Source organism: Durio zibethinus, chromosome 10, assembly GCF_047325235.1.
Source record: "Durio zibethinus cultivar Kanyao isolate XHJ-2024 chromosome 10, ASM4732523v1, whole genome shotgun sequence".
NCBI classification, from domain to species: Eukaryota; Viridiplantae; Streptophyta; class Magnoliopsida; order Malvales; family Malvaceae; genus Durio; species Durio zibethinus.
Window position 1 is genome coordinate 21985646 of NC_143171.1, and position 24778 is coordinate 22010423.

At 33.3% G+C, this 24778-nt stretch overlaps 1 protein-coding gene across 1 annotated transcript; it reads left to right on the forward strand.

Annotated features, from left to right (window-relative positions):
- Positions 1-1460: 1460 nt before the first annotated feature.
- Positions 1461-24576, forward strand: LOC111290179 (uncharacterized). Its single transcript, XM_089766261.1, has 6 exons — positions 1461-1605; positions 11329-11465; positions 13746-13830; positions 14306-14875; positions 16135-19202; positions 19861-24576. Exons 1-6 carry the CDS (start codon positions 1461-1463, stop codon positions 23437-23439), a joined length of 7584 nt encoding a protein of 2527 aa, XP_089622387.1. The 3' UTR covers positions 23440-24576.
- Positions 24577-24778: the final 202 nt, after the last annotated feature.

The following is a 24778-nucleotide window of genomic DNA, read 5'->3' on the forward strand; positions in this document are numbered from 1 at the left end:
AAAAGTTGTTTATTGACTTACTTATCATTTTTACCATATTTAATTTCTTTTAGGAATTAATTAATCGATTAATTAATATGGATGAAAATTTTGATTCTTATAATAGGCAAGTTTTAAAATTTAATTTGCTTCTTGGCACCAAAATTTGTTTGCACTTTTGTTCAATTTTATCAAACTTGAGGTTGGAAAATTGAACCAAAATTTACTTTAAAGAAGCATTTGTTTTAATTGATTGAACTTGACAACTTGATCAAGCTATCTACATAACCTCAAATGTGAAAGGTCAAGTTATGACATAATTATTTTTTGCTTTAACTTTTGTTTAAGTTGTCATTTGCAATATTTTCAACATCACGGGTTTATTTTTTGTAGTTTAAGCTCTTGCTTAGGATGAGTAATACCCCCATTGTCATGTTTTCCATTTTCACTTGGAGTTGGCATGACTTTCACTCTTTTATAATCGAAAGACCTAAATTTTATGATTGGAGTTTAGGTTAAATTTTTTAATTCAGAAACCTAAATTTTATAATAAAAAAACCTAAATTTTATGATTGGAGTTGGAGTTAGAGCCAAAAAAGTTGAACTTGTTACCATGACCATGCTAGAAGTTGCCACTCCTTCAAACTTAATTTTTTTTCATATTTGTAGAGCTCCATGATTTTGTCTTAAAAAAATTTACGTTTTTTTATCACTAAATATTTATCTCTCTTCTTTTTGTTTTTCAATTTTTATTAAAAAGGAAAAAAGAATTAAATTTTCCACTATACTATATTAGGGCTTTATATTTATCACTATTTTTTAATACAAATTTATCACTATATTTTATATTTTTATGCAATTATAGTCATTTTTGGCTAAAAATAGAATATTCCATCTAAATTAAAAAAATTATATTGAGAAGTTTAATTTTTTTAACTTTTTCTATATGAAAAATAAAATTATTTTATTTCAAATTTCAAATAAGAATAATACCAATTAATTTTTATGAAAGATAATACCAATAATTAATTAAAAAAATAAAATGATTAAATTATTTTCTAAAAATACTAACACTTCAACTAATTTTTTTTAATATATTTAACTACCATATAAATTTGTCTCCAACCTTTTTCTAATGTAACCTTTGTTCATTAAAAAACATAAAAGAAAATTTGTTGTTTATTGAGGTTATTGTGTTAAAAAAGACATGAAAATGTTCTATAAAGACAGACATATAAGTAAGTGGGAAGTAAGAGGATAAGGTTGAAAAAAATAGATCAAGAGAAAGATAGGGAGGATCAAAAAAAGGAGGGGGAAATGACTTTTTTCTTAGACTATTTTTACTAGTATCCTCCCATTTTTTATATTTTCTTTCCTTTTTCATTTTAGTCTTCTTTTTCCCTTTCAACATAATCTTCTTTCACTTAATCTTCCAATGAACTTCATTTTCTCATATTTTGACATCAAGGGTTGAGTCGAACATGGATTGTCGGTGGATCTACAGTTTGGAAAAAAGAGAAGGGTTGGGTAAAGTTGTTAGAATGATGATGCTGCTAGTGGTTGGAAGTGTAGAAGATAAAGATGGAGATCATGAGATGCTACCACCACATGAAATCGTGGCCAGAGGTTTAAAAGTGCTGTTAAAGATAACTTTTTCAATGCTTAAAGGTGTAAGGAGAACTTTTAAAAGAAAAGATCTTAGGCAGGTTAGAAATGCAATTTGACATAAAACTAGGTTTATTGATTAATTATTAGTATTTTTTTCTCTTTTAATTTTTAGGTTTTTAATTGTTGGGTTTTGGATTTTGATAAAGAAGCATATTTAAAATTATATATCTATAAAAACAACCACTTATGTGGTGGAAACAGGAAACTAAACATGTGATGGTTAATTGTTAATAAATGTGTGGTGCAAAACAAGTTTGCTAATTTGATTTTGAATTTTTTAAAAATGTTTCTTTATTTTTTAATATGGACAGCAATATTGAATATATGGAAAACTAAACTTGAAAAATGATTATTTTTTTTAAACAAGGCCACAACATGTTGTTACTAGGTTAGCCATGCATTATTATCTATGTTCTTTTTTTATTGTTTTCTTTGGAATAGATTGATTTTCAATAATACTTTATCGATATGCATATATGAACATGAAATGTTGTTTGATTCAATGATAGGGCAATTTTCTTTTTGACATGATATTGTATGAAAATCTATATCGTTTGGTTCACTGTGAAAAAGATTTTTGCAAATGGTTCAGCTTTACGACTTCAAGCTTTTTGGATTATACAAATCAAACATTTTTTCAAATATGAAGCTGAATATATGTGGATAATCTCTGAATTGTTTCAAATCAAACAATTCAATTCAACTTTTCAACTTCAGGCTTTAAGCAACTTCAGATACATGGCATTTTAAGAATTAAAAGAAGTTCAAAAAAGAAGAAAATAAGTAGAAAAGTTTGTTATTTTTTAGCATTAACGAGATTTAATTAAGCATTTTCATAGAGGATGTCGGTACTTTTTTATTTCTCTGAATTGGTAAATTTTGTCTTCATCTTTCATTGTTCGTTTTAAGTGCTTATTATTGGCTATATTGCAATATACTAATATATAAAGATAAAAATCAATTATGAGAATAGGAATTAGGTTTCAAATGAGCATTATGAGCTAAAATTTGTATCTTTTGACAATTATGGATGAAAGGGTTTGTAACATGTGAAATAGAAATTGAGGCAAAAGTTACCTTAACATTTCATTAGACATGTAATATATATATTTATTATCTTTTGCTACCCATTTGATAAGCTAGGTGATGCATATGACAATATTAAAGATTTTTCAGAAAAACATAGAAGTCTCTACCTTATATAAAGTTCTAAGAAATCTTAGTGTAACAAAACCTAAGAAGCATCATCATTTTGGTGTAGTTTGAAAGCTTTAAACCATGATTACGATGATGATGATGATGACGGTGATTTGGAAAGAGTTAAACCTAATGGAAAACCGATAGAGTGGGAAAAAAAGGTGAATCAAAAGAAACTCAAGATGCCAAAGGTTATAGTGGCAGAAATCATCATAAAGATTGATCTCACTGATACTTAGTTTATCTCATTATAAATGCAAAAAGATAATAGATTTCTTTTTTTTATTCGATAAATTGGTTGATTATATAATTTTTTATTGGTTTAAGAAATTAAAATTTGAATGACAAACAACAAGAAATGCAAATGCATAATTTTGCTAATACTAAGAATCTCAAGAAGTGATAGCGAGTAGTTTCCTTAGATAAAAATGTTTGGGAAGAGTTTGTCAAACTCATTTATTTAAGTTTATGTATATGGTATTAACTTTTCTTTTTTTTATTGATTTTATAGCAATTGGAAGTTTGAATTTATGAGATGGATAAGTGAGAGGAAGAAAATTTTGAAATATTATTATCTTGTATGCTTGAATGCTCAAATTGAAAATTTTTATCAAAGCTTAGTTTTTGGATTGACTGAACTAATGTGCTATCATCCTTGATTTTTGTAAAAAATGTGATTGTAGCTTTTTGTTTTATTTGCATTATTGTAATTACTTGAAACCGATTGGTTGGTTTCTATTCCACTATCTAAATTTCATTGTCATGTTAGTTTAACTTTTAAGTTTGATTGTAAATATTTAGATTAGCATAATATTGGAACTTACAATTTAGTTTTAAGCGTAATTTATTTGATAAGTTTGTTTAACAGGTTGCTTTTAGTATCATTAATGAAGAATTGGACCAACCTTTTAAAGTTGTATTTTGAAAAATTTCATCACAAACAATAACAATTGCAAGCTTAGGATCGTGTAACCTTTTGTGCTTCGGGAAAAGATGTTGCAATGAAGATATTGCAAGGAATTGTGTATCAATATACAAAGTATTAGAAGCAGAATTTTAAGATTTTTAACTCCCTAAGACCAAGAATCAATCAACAAGATCATACAAATACAACAATTAGTTTTGGCTATGAGCATATTACTTCTTGTGCCGACTTTACTTTGCACCAAGTAAAGTAGAAAAGCTAGAGTTGTTTTAGAAAAGCTAGAGTTGTCTAAACATCCAACCTCTAATAGTGATCCACACAAAAAAGGTAAAAGAACCTTCTCCAAGGGATGGAAAGAACTTAAAATTGAAATCTCTAGCTAATGAGATTAGTTGATTACCCTTTTTGTGTTTTGTCTCAATTGTTCTCAATATATAAGATGTCTATTATCTTAAAATGCTACAAGAGATAGGGCAGCTTAAGTTCTTTATATAGAGACAAAGGGTAAGTCAAAACCCTAAGGTATTAGCATTTTCTTATACTTAATTCTATTATCAATAGAATAATCCCTTGACTAGGTCATATTTTTAATAGGATTACTTACTTGGCTGGCCATACAATGTCCCATTTAGTATTGGACTTTATTATGTTTCTCTATATTGGATTTTAACACAATAAATTATGTCCAACTTCATTTATCCTAATTTTAATCTTTCACAACATATCCTATTGTGTATGACCCATTAAGTTTCTTAGCATGTTAGCAATTAACATAAGTATTGTAATCCTTATATTCAAACTTAGATGAATCAAAACTTTTGATTTCATCAACTAATTCTCTAATTAGTTAATCTGATCTTATAAATCATGATTAATGTTAGCTACATTGTCATGACTTGTAATTGCTAAAGATAGTCAATATGGCTTGACAATCTATCCATGCATGGTCTTGATATATAATTAATATCCTTTTATCACTAAATATCTTGACTTAAACATTGAACATGTAGTATTTACTCAATTTTTTGTTCAACCATATTTAGTCTTGTTATTGACATTAGCTCATAAATAAACTTTAGAATAATTCTAAACTCTTATTTCACTTTAGTCAAAGATTTTTTGAGTTAATTCAATTAAGACTAATTGAGATACTTTATTGACCACATAAAGTGTGTTATAATATATCATCCAGAAATTCGATCGCTAAGTGTAAAAAAAATTTTGAAATCAAGAAAAGGAAAAGTCGTCACCAATCTTTTTTAAGTTGTAATTAGCCACAAAAAAATTTTATTTTTTTAATAAAACAGTAAAATGGTTTAAAGTTTATTAAAAAGATAATTTTGATTTACAAAAATAAGATTGGGTTCTAGAGTCAGTTATATATAGGAAAGAATTAATATCCCCATAGTGCCCATAAAAATTGGTGCCAATCAATCATTCATTATCTTTAGTTTTAGATAAAAATGATTTTTTGTATTTAAGATTTAATAATAATTTTCTTCATTTTGAAGAAAGAAAATCAATTAAAGATCTTTATTTAGGAATATTATGAGAATTTTTAAATTTAAAAAATACCTTATAATTCTTTAATATATAAGTAGAATTCAAAGATAATTCTTTTCATCTAAGATTGTCACAACATCATTTTAAAAATAAAAATAAAATAGCATTATTTGCAAACAATAATTGTTGGTGACTCTGCAACATCTAGATAGAGTATTAAGAATTATTTTTTTTCAAAATATTAATTTTTTTAAATAAATTTTTGAAAAAAAAATTTTGTGCAGTAAAATGAAAAAGGCTATAATAAACCATAATAGCAATAATCAAAGCTCTCTCTCAGATACACACACACACACACACATATATATATATGCAATAAATACAAATGTGTATGCAAATGTATGTTATAAGAGATGAAGAGACGCGACTTGGGATCAAGTTCTTAAATATAAAAAGACCACATGGACTCTCCAACTTTTAGAAAGAGTTTGGATGCGACTATTTATATTTAAGATCTCATTTTTATTTTTCTTCTTTTATCTAATCTCATTATTGTTTTAATTAAGGAATTACATGAAAAATCTTAATGAAATAAAATGTCCTAAATACCCCATCCTCTTGACGACATTTTGAAATAGATTACTTCACAAAAGATTTTCATACAAATCCTTAAAAATTTAGGATGGTTTCAGAGCTTTGGATGGATCTAGGTTTCAAAAGTGATTTGAGTTTAGGTTTACATATTGAGTTTAGGGTTTTATTTAGGGTTTTAGATTTCACTTAGAGTTTACGGTTTCACTTAAGGTTTTATTTAGGGTTTAGTTAGGGTTTCATTTAGGGTTTTAAAAATTTACAAATTTCTCTAAAAATTTCAACATCTAGGTAGATTTTCGGAGTAAGCTCATTTTTTTATAATTTCTCTAAAAAATAAATTTTATATATTTGTATATTTTCTTCTTTTTTTCATTAAAATTATTATTATTTTTTATCTAGCTTTATTATTTTAATTATTTTAATTTAATAATTCTTTAATATTTAGGCAAAATTAAAATTTTAAAATACGATTTTTAATCTCACAAACTTTTAGGTAGAGATTTCAAAATCTTTTTCTTTCTTATTATTTATTATTATTATTTTGTTACTATTTTTTATAAATTTAAAAATACATGAAGAATGAATCACATTGAAAATTAAAGCATGAAAGATATAATTACATTTAAATTAAAAATGAGAAACAAGGAAAATCAAATGTATAAAATGTGAGATATAATTAGCTCCAAGAGAAATATGCATAGGCTTATTAAGAAAAATCAAACCCATTAGATTGGCCTACTAGTTTCATGGATAAAACCCAATATGGCCAACAGGTAAGAGACTGTAGTATCCCACCGGCCCACATGCAAAAGTATGGAAACAGTGGCCATGTAAACTATGCGTAAGAAAAAATTAACAAGGATGAACTCTTAAGCTTTTCAAACTCCTTCTTTTTCCTATCCGGGTAGTGACTTGCTCTACCTAAGAATCCTATCTTTTTTTTTAATGTCAAAGTTGTAAAACAAGTCCATAAAATGCACCAAATTTCACATCAGCATAGTAGTGCTAAAAATAAAAATCTAAAGCCTAAAAGTTGAAGTTAGAAACATTCTTGGTTGATACAAATGATGATTGACAACTAATAGCCCATAACTCCTAGACCTCACGATTATTTTCATGCTTTCATCATTTTTATAAGATTATGGAGCAAAGAAAGAAAAGAAAAACACAAATAACAAAATTAACAGGTTAAGAAAATAACAAGCATTGAGCATGCATTTCAACCAAACACAAACAAACGTAATCTATAAACAACAACTAATGTAAAAGAAAAAAAACAAACATAGAATGAATGAAAAATAAACTTCAGGTTTTCATATAGAATGAGACAAACATGGCAAGCTACCTTTATCATTTCCCCTTTATGGGTTTCTTTTCCTTTTTGGTACTGGTCTCCCTTTTTACATGAATACCTTTTCCTTTTTCTGATTATTTTACCTTTTTATAGATTTTTTTTTCAAGTTATTTTTTTCTCTGAATGCTATTGGTCTTTCTCTGGTATTCTTTTATTTTTTTTCCCAAATGCTCATTTTTTTCTTTTTTTTTACTCTAGTATTCTTTTCTTTGGTTCTCTTTTTTTGGTACCTTCTTTAAGACTTTTTTTTTGTTTTTCTTATTACTGCTATCTTTTCTTTTGTCTTCACTTCCACTCTAAAGCTTTTTCTTGTCTTTTTTTTTAACTACTGGCATTCTAACCAGTTTTTTCTAATCTCATGAGTTTTTCTTTTCTTGCCTTTTTTCTAGAATTTTTTTTGCTTTTAAATACTTCTCTTTCCTTTTTTTTTGGTTATTTTCTCTTTTCTACTACTTCATTCTCTCTTGTTTTTTCCTTTTCTCCTTCTTCTATTGTAATTGGCCACTTTCTTTCAGGTTTTTTGTTTGGTTTTCACCACTGCTTCTTCTTACAAACCCACATTAGCTAGATAATCATGTAGTTTCTTTTCTCTTCTTTTTTTTTTACAACAATTTTTCTTATGATTTCACATGTTTTTTTTCACATCTCCACGTAGGATTTTGTTTTTCCTTTTATTAAGTGGATTTGGACTTGGTTTGGGCTTCCTACATTTGTTTCATTTTAAGCTTCATTTAGACTCTCATCATTTTATTTTAGGTCAAGCCTTTTTTTTTTTTGGGTTCTTTTGTTTAATGGTCAATAACGAGATTTAAGGATGATTTTTTTATCGTGCCTTCTATTGAGTCATTTTGGGCATTCTTTTAGGTCTATGCAACAGGTCTTACTATGTGGCCCATATTGGGCCTCATATTGGAGTATTTAAAAATGGATCATGCAATGAGTTTGAAAAATGATGATCGAGACCCAATTACAAATATAAGATTGGATTAAAATGATAAAATATCCTAGATAAAATTAAGTGTATATATTTCTGAAGATTAGTAATAATGCTAAAATATAGATAATAATTTTATCCAAATGTTGCTTCTTAAACAGAGTTTTTTATTTTTTCATTTTTTTTGTATCTAAGTTGAAAGTGATCTAGAGTAATTTACAAGAAAAATGATTAGGATTGACACATAAGTCACAAAACAAGAATAACAGAAATTGATCCATAAATCAAAAAATAAAGATGACTAAGACTGAATCCCAAGTCAAGAAATAAAGGACACCAGGACTAAATCGCAAGTTAGGAGATAAAGATGATCAAGATTGAACCACAAATCAAAAAATAAAGAATGACTGGGATTAAATCGCATGTGAAAAATAAGAAATGACTAAGACTAAACTGTAAGTCAAAAAATAAAGAATGATTGTGACTAAACCGTAAGTTAAAAAATAAAGAATGACTAGGATTAAACTGTAAGTCAATTAAATAAAAGAATAACTGAAACAAAACCACAAGTCAAAAAATAAAGACAGCTGTGATTGAACCGTAAGTTAGAAAATAAAGAAATGACCGGAACTGAATTATAAGTCTGGAAATAAAGGACGATCCGGACTGAGTTATAAATAAAAAAAAAAGACCGAGATTAAACCACAAGTTGAAAAATAAAGGACAACCATGATTGAGCCTTAAATCTAAAAATAAGAATGAAAGGGATTGAATCGCAAGTCGAGAAATAAATGATGATCAAGATTAAGCCATAAATTAAAAAATAAAGAACAACTAAGATTGAACTGTAAGTCAGAGAATAAAAGACAATTGAAATTAAATTGAAAATAAAAAAATAAAGAATGATCAAGATTAAACTGCAAGTCAAAAAATAAAGAACGATCGAGATTGAATTGCAAGTCAGGGAATAAAAGATGACCAGGACTGAGATGTAAATTAAAAAATAAAGAATAATCATGATTGATCCATAAGTCAACGAATAAAGGATGATTGGAACTGAACCATAAATCAAAAAATAAAGAATGATGGGGATTGAACTACAAGTTGAAAAATAAAAGATAACCAAGATTGAGTCACAAATTGAAAAATAAAGAAAACCGAGATTGAACCATAGGTCAAAAAATAAAAGATGACTAGTGGCAAGCTTTTTTCCTTAGGCTAATGAAACCTTGTTTTGAAAAACATTCTGGTTTTGTTGTCATCATTTCTTGTTAGACCCTCAACGTAATTTATCAAAAGAATGTATACAATGCATATGACTACTATAATGGATTTGTATGGTAGAGATGCAATCAATGATTTATACAATGTGTTTCTTGATCACATTAATTCAATATTCAAGTTTAGTTTAGCTTTTTCAAACTCTAGAGATTACCTCAATATCTTCCCCTTTTGTTTTCATGCCCTTTTCTTTCTTTTCTTTTTTTTTTGTTCCTTTTGTGATCTTTATTTATTTGGAAGCTTCTTCCAAATTCCTTTTTTGTTCACCTTTCTTACCAATCAATTGATCCTTGCTTTCTTGTACTATTACCTTTTATTATCCTTCTATTCTTCTTTTTGAACAATACATTAGTCTATTATGAGCATTATCAATAATTATTCTAATTTTTAGTGACAAATACAATGATTGCATGTTCAAAGTTGAATATGAGCTTTAATCAACAATAAGATATTTATCTTGGTTTGAAAAGATAGGTTTATTGAAACACAAAAGATTAAAAAATTGAAAAGGTACTTATTGAATCAAATATCATTTCTTTAAATAATCAACATTTGACAAACCAAGTCAATTCAGACCAAATCTTTTCTAAAAAAACTCATTAAATTTGTGATCTTGCTATATTTGAACTCTTATGACTAATCCTTGCCTTTTTCTTTGTAACCAATGAAAGTTTGCAACAAACTCATTCCCTTTTACCTTGTTTCTAATCTATCCAATTTTGTACTATTTCACTTTGGATTTAAAGGATTTTCCCTTAGCTTTTCTTTCATTTAAGCTATCTTTTCAAGTTTTCAACTTAAACGACCCTCTTTTGGTTTAAACTACCCTTTCTAGGTTTTCATTTTTTCATTTTTTCTATATTGTTCTCTTTTTTCAAGCGTAATATTTCTTTACAACATCATAATTTGCTAGAGTTGGCAATTTATCACCATCCATTTCTACTAAAATTAAGGCTCCACTAAAGAATGCCTTATTTACTACAAATGGGCCTTACAATTAGCTGCCCACTTTCCTTTACTGTCTTATTGATTTGGCAAGATTTTCTTTAAAACTATTTTTTCTTTATGAAAATGTCGGGATGCATTTCTTGTCATGTGCCTCTTTTGGTACATTTATCCATGATAGAATGTTGAAAGCCTCTTTCCCTCTATGATGTTTAATTATTCAAAGTAATCTCAAACTCAATTTACCTCATCCAACTTTACTTCTATCAAAACTCTTAGAGAAGGAATTTCCACCCAAAAGGTAATACTACCTCTATCTTGTATACTAGTGAAAACAGGGTAGCTCTTATTAAAGTCTAAACTGATATCCTATAGACAAACAAGGCAAAAAGGCAAAAAGTACTTTTTGCCTTTTTGCCTTGTTTAGACAAGTAAATACTAAATGTAGACACCGGTTTTGTCCGGATCTACTGTTTTTTTTAATAATAATAATATTTAACAAAACAAACAAAAAACAAAAAAATAAACAAACAAAAGAAACAGAAATAAAACAAAAGTCAAGGGGTTGGTTCGGCGCCGAACTGGCCCGACCAACTACCCGATCAGCCTCCCGACAAGCCACCAATCACGGACGGTAGGTATGATTTTTCAGTTGAAAAATGAGATTCAAATCTCAGAAAATCTGAGATTTGAATCTCAACAAGCTCTATAAATAGAGCTTGCAAACCAAAAAAGAAAAAACGAAAAAAAAAAGAAAGAAGAAGGCAGCTTCTGTAAAAAAAAAAAATTCTGCAAAAACACAAAAAAAAAAAAAACAACAGTCCCCTGGAACGGGAAACCCAGCGCCAGAAAGTCACCTGAAAAAAAAAGAGAGAGATCAGCAGATTGGAAAAAAAAAAAAAAAAAAAAAAGAGACCGAAACTTTGAGCCCCGATCTACGTCGATCAGGGCTGTTTTCGGTAAAAAGGACACCGGATCTGGAAAGATCGCGTCGAAGAGAACTTCCAGAAGAATTTTCACTTTTCCCGGTCATCGAAAACCACCGTCCAAGACTGCCGGCGGCGAGCCAGACGGCGGCCGGCAAGGTGCTCCGGCAACCGACCGACGACCCTCCCCCAGAGCTCTCTCTCTCCCTCTCTCCCTTTTTTTTTTTCCTGAAACAGAAGCCAAATGAACCAAAAAAAAAAAAACTTCAGCTATATATAGTAAAGCAAAAACTCAAAACGACGTCGTTTAGAGAAAGACCCAAAACGACGCCGTTTCAGCCAAGGAGGATCCGCGCGTCAACCCGCGACCCGACCCGGGATCCGCGCACCCGACCCGCAACCCGCTCCTTTATCAGCTCTGACCGGTCTGTCTAGACCGAACCGAACCGTCGGGCCGAATCGAACCGCCGAATCGAACCGCCGAACCAACCAGACCGAACCGAACCTCCGAACCGAACCGGTCGTTGACCGGACCGTTGACCGGTCCGGTTCAGGTAAAAAAAAAATTTTTTTTTTGAATTTTTCTTATTTTTTATATATTATTTTGTTAATATTTATACATATTAAAATATCTATATTTGTTAGACTAATTGATGAAATTGTGGTTAAATTTTTTTAATAAACTTTAAAAACAATAACATAAAAAATAAATTTAATAATAATACTAAAGTAGTAAAAAAAAATGAAAGAAAAAGGAAATTTTTATCCGACGATGAGATTCAAAGGTATTCCGAGTAGTGATGCCTACGAAATCTCTAGGTGAGAAGATTTTTTTTAAAGTACTACCAGCGTATTGGAGTATTTATAAAAAATTTTCAATACAGTAAAGATTTTCTTTTTTTTTAAAAAAATAATAAATAAAAATTGATTAATAAATAAAAAAATATAAGTGATAAAAATAAGAAGCAAAGAAATTTAATCCAATGATGAGATTCTAAAAGTATTCCGAGTAGAGATGCTTTAAGAAATCTCTAGGTGAGAAGATTTTTTGTAAAATATTACCAGCGTATTGGAATATTTATAGAAAATCTTCAATATGATTAAATTCCTTTTTTTCTTCAAAATTTTAATTAAAATTAATAAAATTAATAAAATAATTAATAAAATTTTTGAATGAGAATAAAATGTGTGCATAAACACAAAAATATTTTGCATGGCATGCATAACATAATTTCTTACGAAAAGTAAATTTAGACCTCCAAAGATGAGATTCTAAAAGTATTCCGAGTAGAGATGCTTTAAGAAATCTCTAGGTGAGAAAGAGTTCTTTTAATGTTACCAACGTACTGGAACATTTTAAGTATTATTTCAATAAAAAGGTTTTGATTTATTTTTCTCGAGAATAATTTTAATAAATAAAAAAATTAAAGAAATTATTTTTCGAATACTGAAAATAAGACTGTTTGTATCAAAATCAAAGGATAACACGTTGTTAATTGGTACCGTTTTTTAACGGGCGTTGTGGGGGTGCTAATCCTTCCCCACGCGTAATCGACTCCCGAACCCAGACTGTTTCGCAGACCGTAAAATTATCTTTTTAATAAATTTTAATTAATTTTAAGATTTCATTAAAAGGATATGTTTTAATAGGTGGCCAATCTCACCTAGCCAAAAAAGATTGGTGGCGACTCCGTTAGTTTTTTTATTTCGTTTCCAAATTCGTCGGGCGGACACAAAATCGTTACGACAGCTTGGCGACTCCACTGGGGAAGCCTTTTGTTTTCGAGAGTCAGGCCAAAATTAACTACTTGTTATCCTCAAATTTTGATTTAAATAGTCTTAATCAATTTCTTAGTAAAAAAAAAAAGGTAAAAAAAAAAAAACCAAACAAAACAAAACAAATCAACAATAAAAAGCAAAAAAAATTCACATACATTTATCTTACTATGCCTCTTATGTTTTATTTTATATATTGCTTTCAATAAATTAGGATATATTTGCACACAATGGCACGATGCATCTCATACATGAGCTCTATACCCGGGCTCCGTCCTTTATAGGAGGAAGTAAAGTACCTATTGCTCTCGTGAGGTGATAACCTCCGCAATGGCAAGCGAAATACTTCCACTCGAATTGAACCCTTTCCGTTCGTAGCCTGTAATGGGTGAGGATCGGGGTGCCTTACTAGTCCAATATGGACGACAGTGAGGAACAATTTGGGAACCTTTAGACCCTGTCAATCCAAACCCAGCATATAATAAGCCTAGGAAACCAGCCTTATGTAGAGCCCCGTCTACCTTCTTGTAGAAAATACCTAAGAATAAAAGTTGTGTATAATACGAAACAAAAAAAAATCTCAAAAACATTAAAAAAAAAAAAAACAAAAAATGTTTTTTTCAAATCACACTAACTCAATTTTGCATTAATCATATCATACAGTTTTGCATCGAGATATTTGCTCAAGGACACATTTCTCCTAAGAAGTTTCATGGATCCCATAGAACTACAGATTTGCTCATCCTCGGTTAGTGTGCCATGTGAGTCGTATAATGAAGTACATATCTGGTCAAAAGAGGCTCAACAAAAGAACGGAGATTGTTTGCCTACCAGTTATGTGTCTGAGTTACCCGAGAAAGTGCATTTAGATCTCACACAGAATGATTTAAAAGAGTTAGCTGCTATCTGGGGTCAGTTAAGTGAGGAAAGAAAAGAAAGCTTTTGTAAAAAGCATGGGCAGATTGCATCCCTCATTTCAATAGTGATTGATGAACAGCTGGTCAAAGCAGCTATACAATTTTGGGATCCATCCTATAGATGCTTCACTTTTAATCAGGAAGATTTGGTGCCAACTATCGAGGAGTATTCAATTTTGCTCGGGATAGAACTACAATGTCCAGATAAAGTATTTACTCGAAAGCCAAAATCAGGTTACCGTAAAAAGTTAGCCAAGCTTATGGGGGTTAAAGTAGAAACCATTGATTCCTTTGTAAAGTCTAAAGGTGAACATCTCGGCATTCGTTGGGACTTTCTCCGAAACTTCATTCAGGAGCATTTGGATAACGATCAAGGTATGGATGTGTTTGCTCTAGCATTGTATGGCATGATAATCTTTCCGAAGACTTTGGGTTATATTGAGATAACTGTGGTAGACTTTTTCGAGCAAATCAAAACCCAGGCAATTAATCCTGCTCCAGCAGTCCTAGCCGAAACTATCAGATCATTGAATTTCTGTCGACGAAAGGGGAAAGGACGATTCATAGGATGTGCATCTCTATTGTATATATGGGTCAGAAGTCATTTCAAATGTGGGAAGAGTGCATTTTCAAAACCATATCTTCGAAACAAGGCACCAATCGAAGAGTTTTGTAAAAGCCAATGGCCGACGTTAAAGACTAAGGAAGAATGGGTCCTTTTCTTGCGAAAGCTTACTGGGGATAAAATTGAATGGATGGCGCCTTGGATGCCTCGTGTGCCCTTGTTGTATCGTGGAGGAAATGAGCCATGGATTCCGTTATTAGGGCTATGGGGTGTTGTAAGCTACGCTCCATTGATGGTACTTAGGCAATTTGGTGCGAAACAGTTTGTTCCTGCTACTTATGGCCTGGTCCAAGTAGAATTCATTTACGGAGAATCGAATCCATCAAGAACCCCAGAGCAGTTGATCCAAGCATGGAAGAGAACACAAAGAATGAGGTTAGGGCCTCTCATTGATAAAGTCACTTCTGATTACCAGATTTGGAAGGCAATGTGCCTTAGAGATATAGTACTCCCTCCAGATGATAGCTCATATCAATTGGTTAATCTTTCAGAAGAAGTGCAATTATCAGAAGTTGAGCTTATCAAGAAAGAATTAGAAGCTGAAAAAGAAGAAATAAGAAGGGAAAATTTGAGACTTCGCGAGAAGGTAGGGCAATTGAAATATGAAGCGGAGATACAAGGGAGCAAATTAGAAAAAGTCATAAAAGAGCGAGATCTGGCTAATAATGATTTGAAAAATCTACACCAAGAAAATAAGAGGCTACGAGTTCAATTCAAAACTGGAAAAGTTACCAAGTCTTACCTTAGTCGACAACGAGAAATGGATGAGCTCCGAGAGGGAATAAACCAATGGAAGGGCAAAGCTCAAGAAAAGCAAGAGGAGACCACCAGAATTTTTCAAGAATGTCAGAATTGGAAGGGATTATACTCTACAACTTCAGCAAGATTGGTGGAATGCCAAAATGAAAAGGAAAGGTTGAAAGTCATGCTTGCAAAAGAGAGAAGAAAGCATTTTGAAGTACTGAATGAAAAAGAATCACTTCACCAGGTGATCCAAGGGTTAGAGATAGAACTACAAGACCACAAGAGCCATATTTCAGTAATGATAGATGAGTGGCATAGAAGGGAAAAAGATTGGATCTTTACATGTGATTCAGAGAGGGATGCCCACATGAGATGGAAGGCAGAAAGCCTAGGGAGGCAACAGTACATAGATCACTTGACTAATCAAGTTTGCAAGGCAGTGAAGAAAGCATGGGAGATGGTTGAAAAGGTAGAAGCATTAAGAAAAGAAGTCAATCCCATAGGAGAATATGGACAGCGCCTAGTGAACTTTCTAGATGAGACGAAAGACCATTATGCGCAAGTCAAACGCTTTTATGGATATAACTCTAGGATGTTAAATCCTATGTAATAACAGTTGTATAGGATCAATAAAAATTTCTAATGTTGAAGTTCGTCCAAAAGCAAATATCTCCCACTTGCATTCATGCATCATATGCATCATTTTTCAACACATAACATTCTAATTTTTTTTTTCTCTCAAAACAAAAACTTTGTGGTAATAAAGGTTCAAGAATAGCTCGCCCATCAAAAATTTCGGTCCAACCTACTCGTCATTCATACAATACCAGGACACAGACAAGAATCATGGAGCAAGAACAAGCCAGTAGATTTGAGAGAATTGAAAAAGCTCAAGAAGAACTAAAAGGAGATCTTAGCGTAATAATGGCTATGCTCAAAAAGCTTGACAAGGCAAAAGCAGTGGAAGAAAATCCTAGCCTTCAAGAGCAATCACCAGATATGGTCGATCCTGTCTATCCTCCAGGGTTTGAACCACGACTGAACCAACCTTCACAAGGAACTAGACTACCAGTTCCTACTCTTGGTGGATATCCTAATCCTTATCCAGGAATGACATCCACACTTGCTCCAGGACAATTTCAAAATTTTGTTAATCCCATTATGATGGAAAAACCACCTGAGCCAATCCTAGTTCCTGATTTGGATGATCCCAAAGAAAGAGAAAAGCTAGGGATGCAGACGCCTGAAAAGGTAGAAGATACCAGTGCTCGGGAGAAGATGAAGTTATTGGAAGAAAGGCTTAGGGCTGTAGAGGGAATGAATTTTTATGGCTCCACAGATGCGGCTGACCTTTGTTTAGTTCCAGACGTGGTAATTCCAACTAAATTCAAGGTCCCTGAATTTGAAAAATATGATGGCACAAAATGCCCAATGACCCACATCATCATGTATTGTCGAAAGATGGCAGCATATGCTCGAGACGAGAAGTTGTTAATGCACATATTTCAAGATAGTTTCACGGGTTCTGCAGCTAGATGGTATGTCCAACTGGATAGAACTCGTATTCATTCTTGGCAAGAGCTTACAAAGGCATTCCTTACACAATATCGTCATGTCATGGATATGATTCCAGATCGTCTATCTCTTCAAAGCATGGAAAAAAAAGCAACTGAAAACTTCAAGGAGTATGCACAAAGGTGGAGAGATGTGGCTGCACAAGTCCAACCTCCTCTCACTGAAAAGGAAATAACTATTTTATTTGTGAACACCTTGAAAGCACCATATTATGAGAGATTGATAGGCAATGCAACCAAGAACTTTGCAGATATGGTGATATCAGGAGAGATCATTGAAAGTGCCATAAAAAATGGTAAGCTTGATGTGGGAGAGACAAGTGGAGCAAGAAAGAGTGGAGCTCCTAGAAAGAAAGAGAATGAGGCCCAAGCAGTAAATTTTGTGGGGCAACAATTCAGAGGTTTCACACCCTACTCTGTACCAGTCTACCAAACCCATTACCCTTCTGTAAACCATGTTACATCCACCCCCTATTCATATCAACCATACCAGTCATTACCACAACCAGCTTATTCACCCCGTTTTCAGCCATTCTTTCGAACACCTACCTATTCCTATAATCGTCCTGTTATACCTACAAGACCAGACTGGAGACCTAATAGTGGTCCAAGAGCCCCAAGAAATACCCAAGAAAAACTTATTTTCAATCCCATTCCCATGACATATACAGATTTGTATCCTCGACTTGTTGAGAAACATTTGCTTGCTCCTGTTATCATTGAACCTATGAAACCTCCGTTTCCCAAATGGTATGACCCCAATGCACATTGTGATTATCATTATGGGAATCCAGGTCATTCCACTGAGAATTGTACTGCTTTGAAGCGTAAAGTGCAGGGGTTAATCAATGAGGGAGTATTAAATTTTGATACCAGCCAACAAGGGACTCCAAATGTCAATGGGAACCCTTTACCGAATCATACCAGACCATTAATAAATGCTTTGATTGATGGGCAAACAAGCTATGTGAAAAGAAGAATAGAAGAGGTCAAAACTCCTATGGCTAAGGTGTTCGAAGTATTGGTCAAAACTGACATGTTGAAGCCAATAGAACCTCAAAATTACTCTGAAATAATAAACTCAACTGAAAGCTGCAATTATCACAGAGGTGTTCTGGGGCATTCTATCCAGAATTGTCATCAATTTCGTCAGGAGGTGCAAAAATTGATAGATGAAGGTCGAATGGAGTTTTACCAAGAAAGAGGAGAGTTGGTGAAAACTGAAGTGTCTACCATTGATTCAAAGAATAAGTTTGTACGTAGACCGGTAACTATCTATTATGATGAAAAGCCAACATCAAAGCTAGAAAAACCCGTCTCTCGACCAGTGGTGACAATTAAAGTTCCTGGCCCTTTTCCATATCAGAATGATAAAACAGTACCTTGGAAGTATGATTATGATGTCGTAGTTAACCCAGATACTGCCAACATAACGGGTGTAGGAGGCATAACTCAAAGTGGCAGGTGCTATACTCCAGAAGCTCTAGAAAGAGCTAGAAAGGAAAAAGCCAAGGTAGGAGAAAAAAATGAAAGTCAAAATGGTCTTGACATAACCCCAGAAGAAGAATGTCAGAGGCCAGTATCTGAAAGTGAAGCAGGTGAATTTTTGAAGTTAATAAAATATAGCGAGTATAGCGTGGTAGAACAGCTTAATAAGATGTCAGCTAGGATTTCGCTATTGTCATTATTGCTCAGTTCAGAGTCACACCGTAATGCTTTACTGAAGGTGCTAAATCAAGCATATGTGTCTCACAATGCTTCTGTTGAGTATGTGGAACAGCTTGTTAGCAATCTGACAATTTCAAACTATATCTCTTTCAGTGATGAAGAAATTCCTCCTGAAGGTAGAGGAAGTACCAAGGCTCTTCACATTACTGTGAAATGTAAAAGTCATATAATGGCTAAGGTTTTGATTGATAATGGCTCATCCATCAATGTTATACCTGTGACTACTTTGACAAAACTTCCTGTTGATGGATCTTATATGAAACCTAGTCATATGATAGTGAGAGCCTTTGATGGAACCAGAAGAGAGGTGCTAGGAGATATAGAAGTGCCATTGCAAATTGGTCCATGCATTTTCAATGTGAAATTTCAAGTTATGGACATCTCTCCTTCATACAGTTGCTTATTGGGTAGGCCGTGGATCCATATGGCAGGTGCTGTTCCATCCTCATTACATCAAAAAGTCAAATTCATTGTTGAAGGGAAGCTAACATGTGTGGCAGGAGAAGAAGATTTATTGGTAACTCAACCGATAAATACTCCTTATGTGGAATCAGCAGATGAAGCTTTAGAATGCTCTTATAGATATTTCGAGATTGCCAATGCAACATATATAGCTGGAGGATCTAAATTATATTCGCCATACTTATCTACGACTACTAAAATGGTAGTCAAACAGCTTACTAAGATGGGATGGTGACCTGAAGCCGGACTTGGGAAGAACCTGCAAGGAATCACGAAGCCATCGACTATAAATGAAAAGAGAGATAGATTTGGCTTGGGATATAAGCCAACAAGAGGGGACAGAACAAGAATGGTGAATGAGAAAAGAGATAAGAGGATAGCTAATCTTAAGGGATATGAGCTGGAGTCAGAGCCTATAGTCATTCCACACCTCTATGATTCTTTTCACTCAGGAGGATACATTTATTCAGATTTACCGAGAGCCTCAAGTACAGGATTCATGGAAAAATTTTCAGAGCTAGCCATTCAAATGGTGGATGATGGAGAAAAGAAGAGTCGAAGTGAAGAGCTATTCGTGTACCCTTGTCCTTCAGATTTTGAGCTGGATAATTGGAAAGTTATGGAGCTGCCTGTTGTTTTGGAAAAGTAATGTGAAACTTTAAATCCCTAATTACTTTTTATTAGGAGATCTTTTATGGTGTGTTTATGTTTGTCATTTTAATAAAAGACTTAGAAGATGCATCCATATTTTTTCTATTGTTTTTATCTTCATTTTACCTTTCATTCTTTTCTTTCTTACATTTTCTTGTCATTCCATCTTTGTGTGCCAATATTTTCTTCATCTTACCCTTTGCAGGGTCCCAAACAATGAACATGAAGATAATCATGGCAATAATCTCAGATTTGATTTTGAAAACTTAATTCATGTTGATGAACTTGATAATGAGGAAGATTCAGATAACTACACATTGCCTCTTGATTTGTTAAAATTAATAGAACATGAAGATAAGCCAATTGAACCCCACCAAGAAATTACTGAATCAGTAAATTTGGGAGGTGGTGAGAACAAAAGAGAGGTCAAAGTTGGTACATCTCTTTTACCAGCTGAAAGACAGAAGCTAGAAGAGCTACTCCGAGAATATGTAGATGTGTTCGCATGGACTTATCAAGATATGCCAGGACTCAGCACTGATATTGTAGAGCACAAGTTACCTTTAAAATCAGGATGTAAGCCGATGCAGCAAAAGCTAAGGCGCATGAAACCAGAGATGCTGCTGAAAATTAAAGAGGAAGTGAAGAAACAATTCGATGCTGGATTTTTGGAAGTGGCAAAATATCCTGAATGGGTAGCCAACATAGTGCCAGTTCCTAAGAAGGATGGAAAAGTGAGAATGTGTGTCGATTATCGAGATCTGAATAGAGCAAGCCCTAAGGATAACTTTCCTTTACCTCACATCGATACTCTAGTGGATAATACTGCTAGGCACTCCACGTTTTCCTTTATGGATGGTTTCTCAGGCTATAATCAGATCAAGATGGCTCGAGATGATATGGAGAAAACTACATTTGTGACCATGTGGGGAACATTCTGTTACAAAGTCATGCCTTTTGGGTTGAAAAATGCTGGTGCTACTTATCAAAGAGCAATGGTGACTCTTTTTCATGACATGATGCATAAAGAGATAGAAGTGTATGTGGATGATATGATTGCAAAATCTCGTGAAGGAGAGGATCATATCGTCAATCTCAAAAAGCTGTTCGACAGGTTGAGGAGATTTCAGTTGAAGTTGAATCCTGCCAAATGTACATTTGGAGCCAAATCAGGAAAACTATTGGGCTTTGTAGTCAGTGAAAAAGGAATCGAAGTGGACCCGGATAAGATACAAGCCATCCAAAACTTATCTCCTCCTCATACCTCAAAAGAAGTGCGAGGTTTCTTAGGGAGATTAAATTATATTGCTCGCTTCATCTCTCAACTCACTTATAAGTGTGATCCTATTTTCAAGCTTTTCAGAAAACATGATCCTGGAGAATGGAATGACGAATGCCAAGAAGCTTTTGATAAGATCAAAGAATACTTGTCAAATCCACCTGTGTTGGTGCCACCAATGCCAGGAAAACCTTTGATTTTGTACTTGACAGTGCATGAAAATTCAATGGGATGTGTGCTGGGGCAAAGAGATGAAACTGACAGGAAAGAACGAGCAATTTACTACTTGAGCAAGAAGTTCACTGATTATGAGTCAAAGTATTCACCATTAGAGAAGATGTGTTGTGCATTAACCTGGACAGCTCGAAGGCTGAGACAATACATGCTTTATCACACTACTTGGCTCATAGCAAAACTGGATCCTATTAAGTATGTCTTCGAAAAGCCCTCATTGACAGGAAGAATAGCACGATGGCAAGTTATGCTTTCAGAATATGATATCATTTACGTGACTCAAAAAGCTATTAAAAGGAGTGCAATAGCTGAATTCCTTGCTGATCGTGCAGTCGAAGATTATGAGCCAATGAAATTAGATTTTCCTGATGAGGATGTGATGGCCATTGAAAAAAATGAACCAGTTGAAAAATCATGGAGGATGTATTTTGATGGAGCTGCTAATGCTTTGGGTCATGGTGTTGGGGCAATTTTGATATCTCCTGATGGACATTATTACCCCATCACAGCCAGATTAAATTTTAATTGCACAAACAATGTGGCTGAATATGAGGCCTGTGTTATGGGTCTACAAGCAGCAATTGAAAAGAAGATCAAAGTGTTAGATGTGTTTGGAGATTCAGCTTTAGTCATCTATCAATTACGAGGTGAATGGGAAACAAGAGACTCTAAGTTGATTCGGTACCATAAATACATCTCTGAGTTGGTTAAGCAATTTAAAGAAGTTCAGTTTGAGCATCTACCCAGAGAGGAAAACCAAATTGCTGATGCACTGGCTACTCTAGCTGCAATGATCAAAATAGATGCAAATACTGAAATCCAACCCATCAAGCTGGATGTGAAAGATATACCAGCACATTGCTCAGGTGTTGAAAAAGAAATTGATGGAAGGCCATGGTATCATGACATCATGCAATACATTAAAAGCCAGCAGTACCCAGAACATGCAACAGAAAATGATAAAAGAACTATTAGAAGATTGGCTATGAATTTTTTCATTGATGGAGATATCCTTTACAAAAGAGGTCGAGATCAAGTGCTCTTAAGATGTGTAAATGCAGCTGAAGCAAAGAAGATTATGGAAGAAGTGCATGATGGAGTTTGTGGGGCACATGCAAATGGTCATATGATGGCTAGACAAATTATGAGGGCTGGCTATTATTGGTTGACAATGGAGAGTGACTGTATTGATTATGCTAGGAGATGTCATAAATGTCAGATTTATGCTGACAAGATTCATGCTCCACCATCAACATTACACGTTCTAGCTCCTCCCTGGCCATTCTCAATGTGGGGTATGGATGTCATTGGTCCCATTACTCCAAAAGCTTCGAATGGGCATAGATTCATTTTTGTGATGATTGATTACTTCACCAAATGGGTAGAAGCTGCATCATATGCTAGTGTGACCCGATCTGTGGTATGTAAGTTCATAAAAAGAGAGATAATATGTAGATATGGGCTTCCGGAGACAATTATTTCTGATAATGCCAAAAACTTGAACAACAAAATGATGAATGAAGTATGCACTCAGTTCAAGATCCGCCATCGTAATTCGGCACCATATCGTCCAAAAATGAATGGGGCAGTGGAGGCTGCGAATAAGAATATCAAGAGAATCCTGGAGAAAATGACTGAAACTTACAAAGATTGGCATGAGAAGTTGCCTTTTGCCTTGCATGCTTATAGAACATCAGTCAGAACATCTACTGGGGCCACACCGTTCTCTTTGGTATATGGAATGGAAGCTGTGCTACCGATCGAAGTGAAAATTCCCTCACTGAGAGTCCTGATGGAGGTAGAGTTAGAGGAAGCAGAATGGGTTCGAAATCGCTACGAGCAGTTAAACCTCATTGAAGAGAAAAGACTGTCAGCACTTTGTCACGGTCAATTATATCAAAAGAGGATGATGAGAGCACATGACAAGAAAACTCGTCCCCGTTGCTTTAGGGAAGGAGACTTAGTGCTAAAAAGATTCCTTCCAAATCAACATGATAATCGAGGGAAATGGACACCAAATTGGGAAGGCCCGTATGTGGTGAAAAAGGCCTTTTCTGATGGGGCATTGATTTTGGCAGAAATGGATGGAGGTGATTTGCCTACCCCAATAAATTCAGATGTTGTGAAGAAATATTTTGCTTAAAAAAAGAAAAAAAAAAGAAAAAAAATGATGACTTATCTAAGTTGAAAACCTGAAAAGGCGGCTTAGATGTGAAGCAAAAGCATCATCAAGAAAAGATCCCACAATGCAGGGGCAAGTGTAGTTTGACGAACTTTGAATAATCAAGAAAGTCATCTGATTTAGTTTTAGAGAAAGAATCTGAGAATATTTTGTTCATGATTATCTTGTGATCATTCTTTTGACACCTTTATTTCAACTCAAACACTTTGACATACACTTGGTATCAGCCATAGAAAATACATTATCCTTCATTTGAAAATAATGCCTATCCTTTCCTTTATCCTTATTCGATATTTTTTGTCCATCAGAGAAATGTGATTGCATTTTATTTGTCTTGAACTTAAAATGATGAAAAGAAAAACAAACATGAAAGATCTCAGCATTACTTTTAAAGTTGACAAAGGCAAATGAAAAAGGATGAGAAAAGCATGACAAGTCATTGATGTTGTAGACTTTTGAAAAAAAATATTGTGGTCAGATGTTGAAGACAGATTGGTCATATAAGAATTCAGATAAAAGAAGCCGAAAGCGAGAGATTTCGAGAACCTTTTTACTACAATGAACGATTTTGATTGCATTACATGCATTGCATCATGAGCACTCAGTACATGCATCCATGAGAAGTTGTAACCCAGATAGAAATTTTCCATTTCTTAATGAAAAAACAAGATTTTGGTAAAGACAATGATCAAACAAAGGAATTCAAAAGAGGAAATTTACTTGTTCAAAGATGAGAACTCAAATTTGAAAACAGAAGATGAAATTTTAAAGTTGTGGAGCCTCTGCTGAGAGGAGCTTTTCCAAGATGAATTTTAAAGTTGTTGAGCCTCTGCTGAGAGGAGCTTTTTCAGATGAGATTTTAAAGTTGTTGAGCCTCTGCTGAGAGGAGCTTTTTCAGATGAAATTTTAAAGTTGTTGAGCCTCTGCTGAGAGGAGCTTTTTCCAAGATGAGATTTTAAAGTTGTTGAGCCTCTGCTGAGAGGAGCTTTTCCAAGATGGAATTTTAAAGTTGTTGAGCCTCTGCTGAGAGGAGCTTTTCCAAGATGAGATTTTAAAGTTGTTGAGCCTCTGCTGAGAGGAGCTTTTCCAAGATGAGATTTTAAAGTTGTTGAGCCTATGCTGAGAGGAGCTTTTCCAAGATGAGAATTTTAAAGTTGTGAAGCCTCTGCTGAGAGGAGCTTTTTCAAGATGAGAATTTTAAAGTTGTTGAGCCTCTGCTGAGAGGAGCTTTTCCAAGATGAGAATTTTAAAGTTGTGAAGCCTCTGCTGAGAGGAGCTTTTCAGATGAAATTTTAAAGTT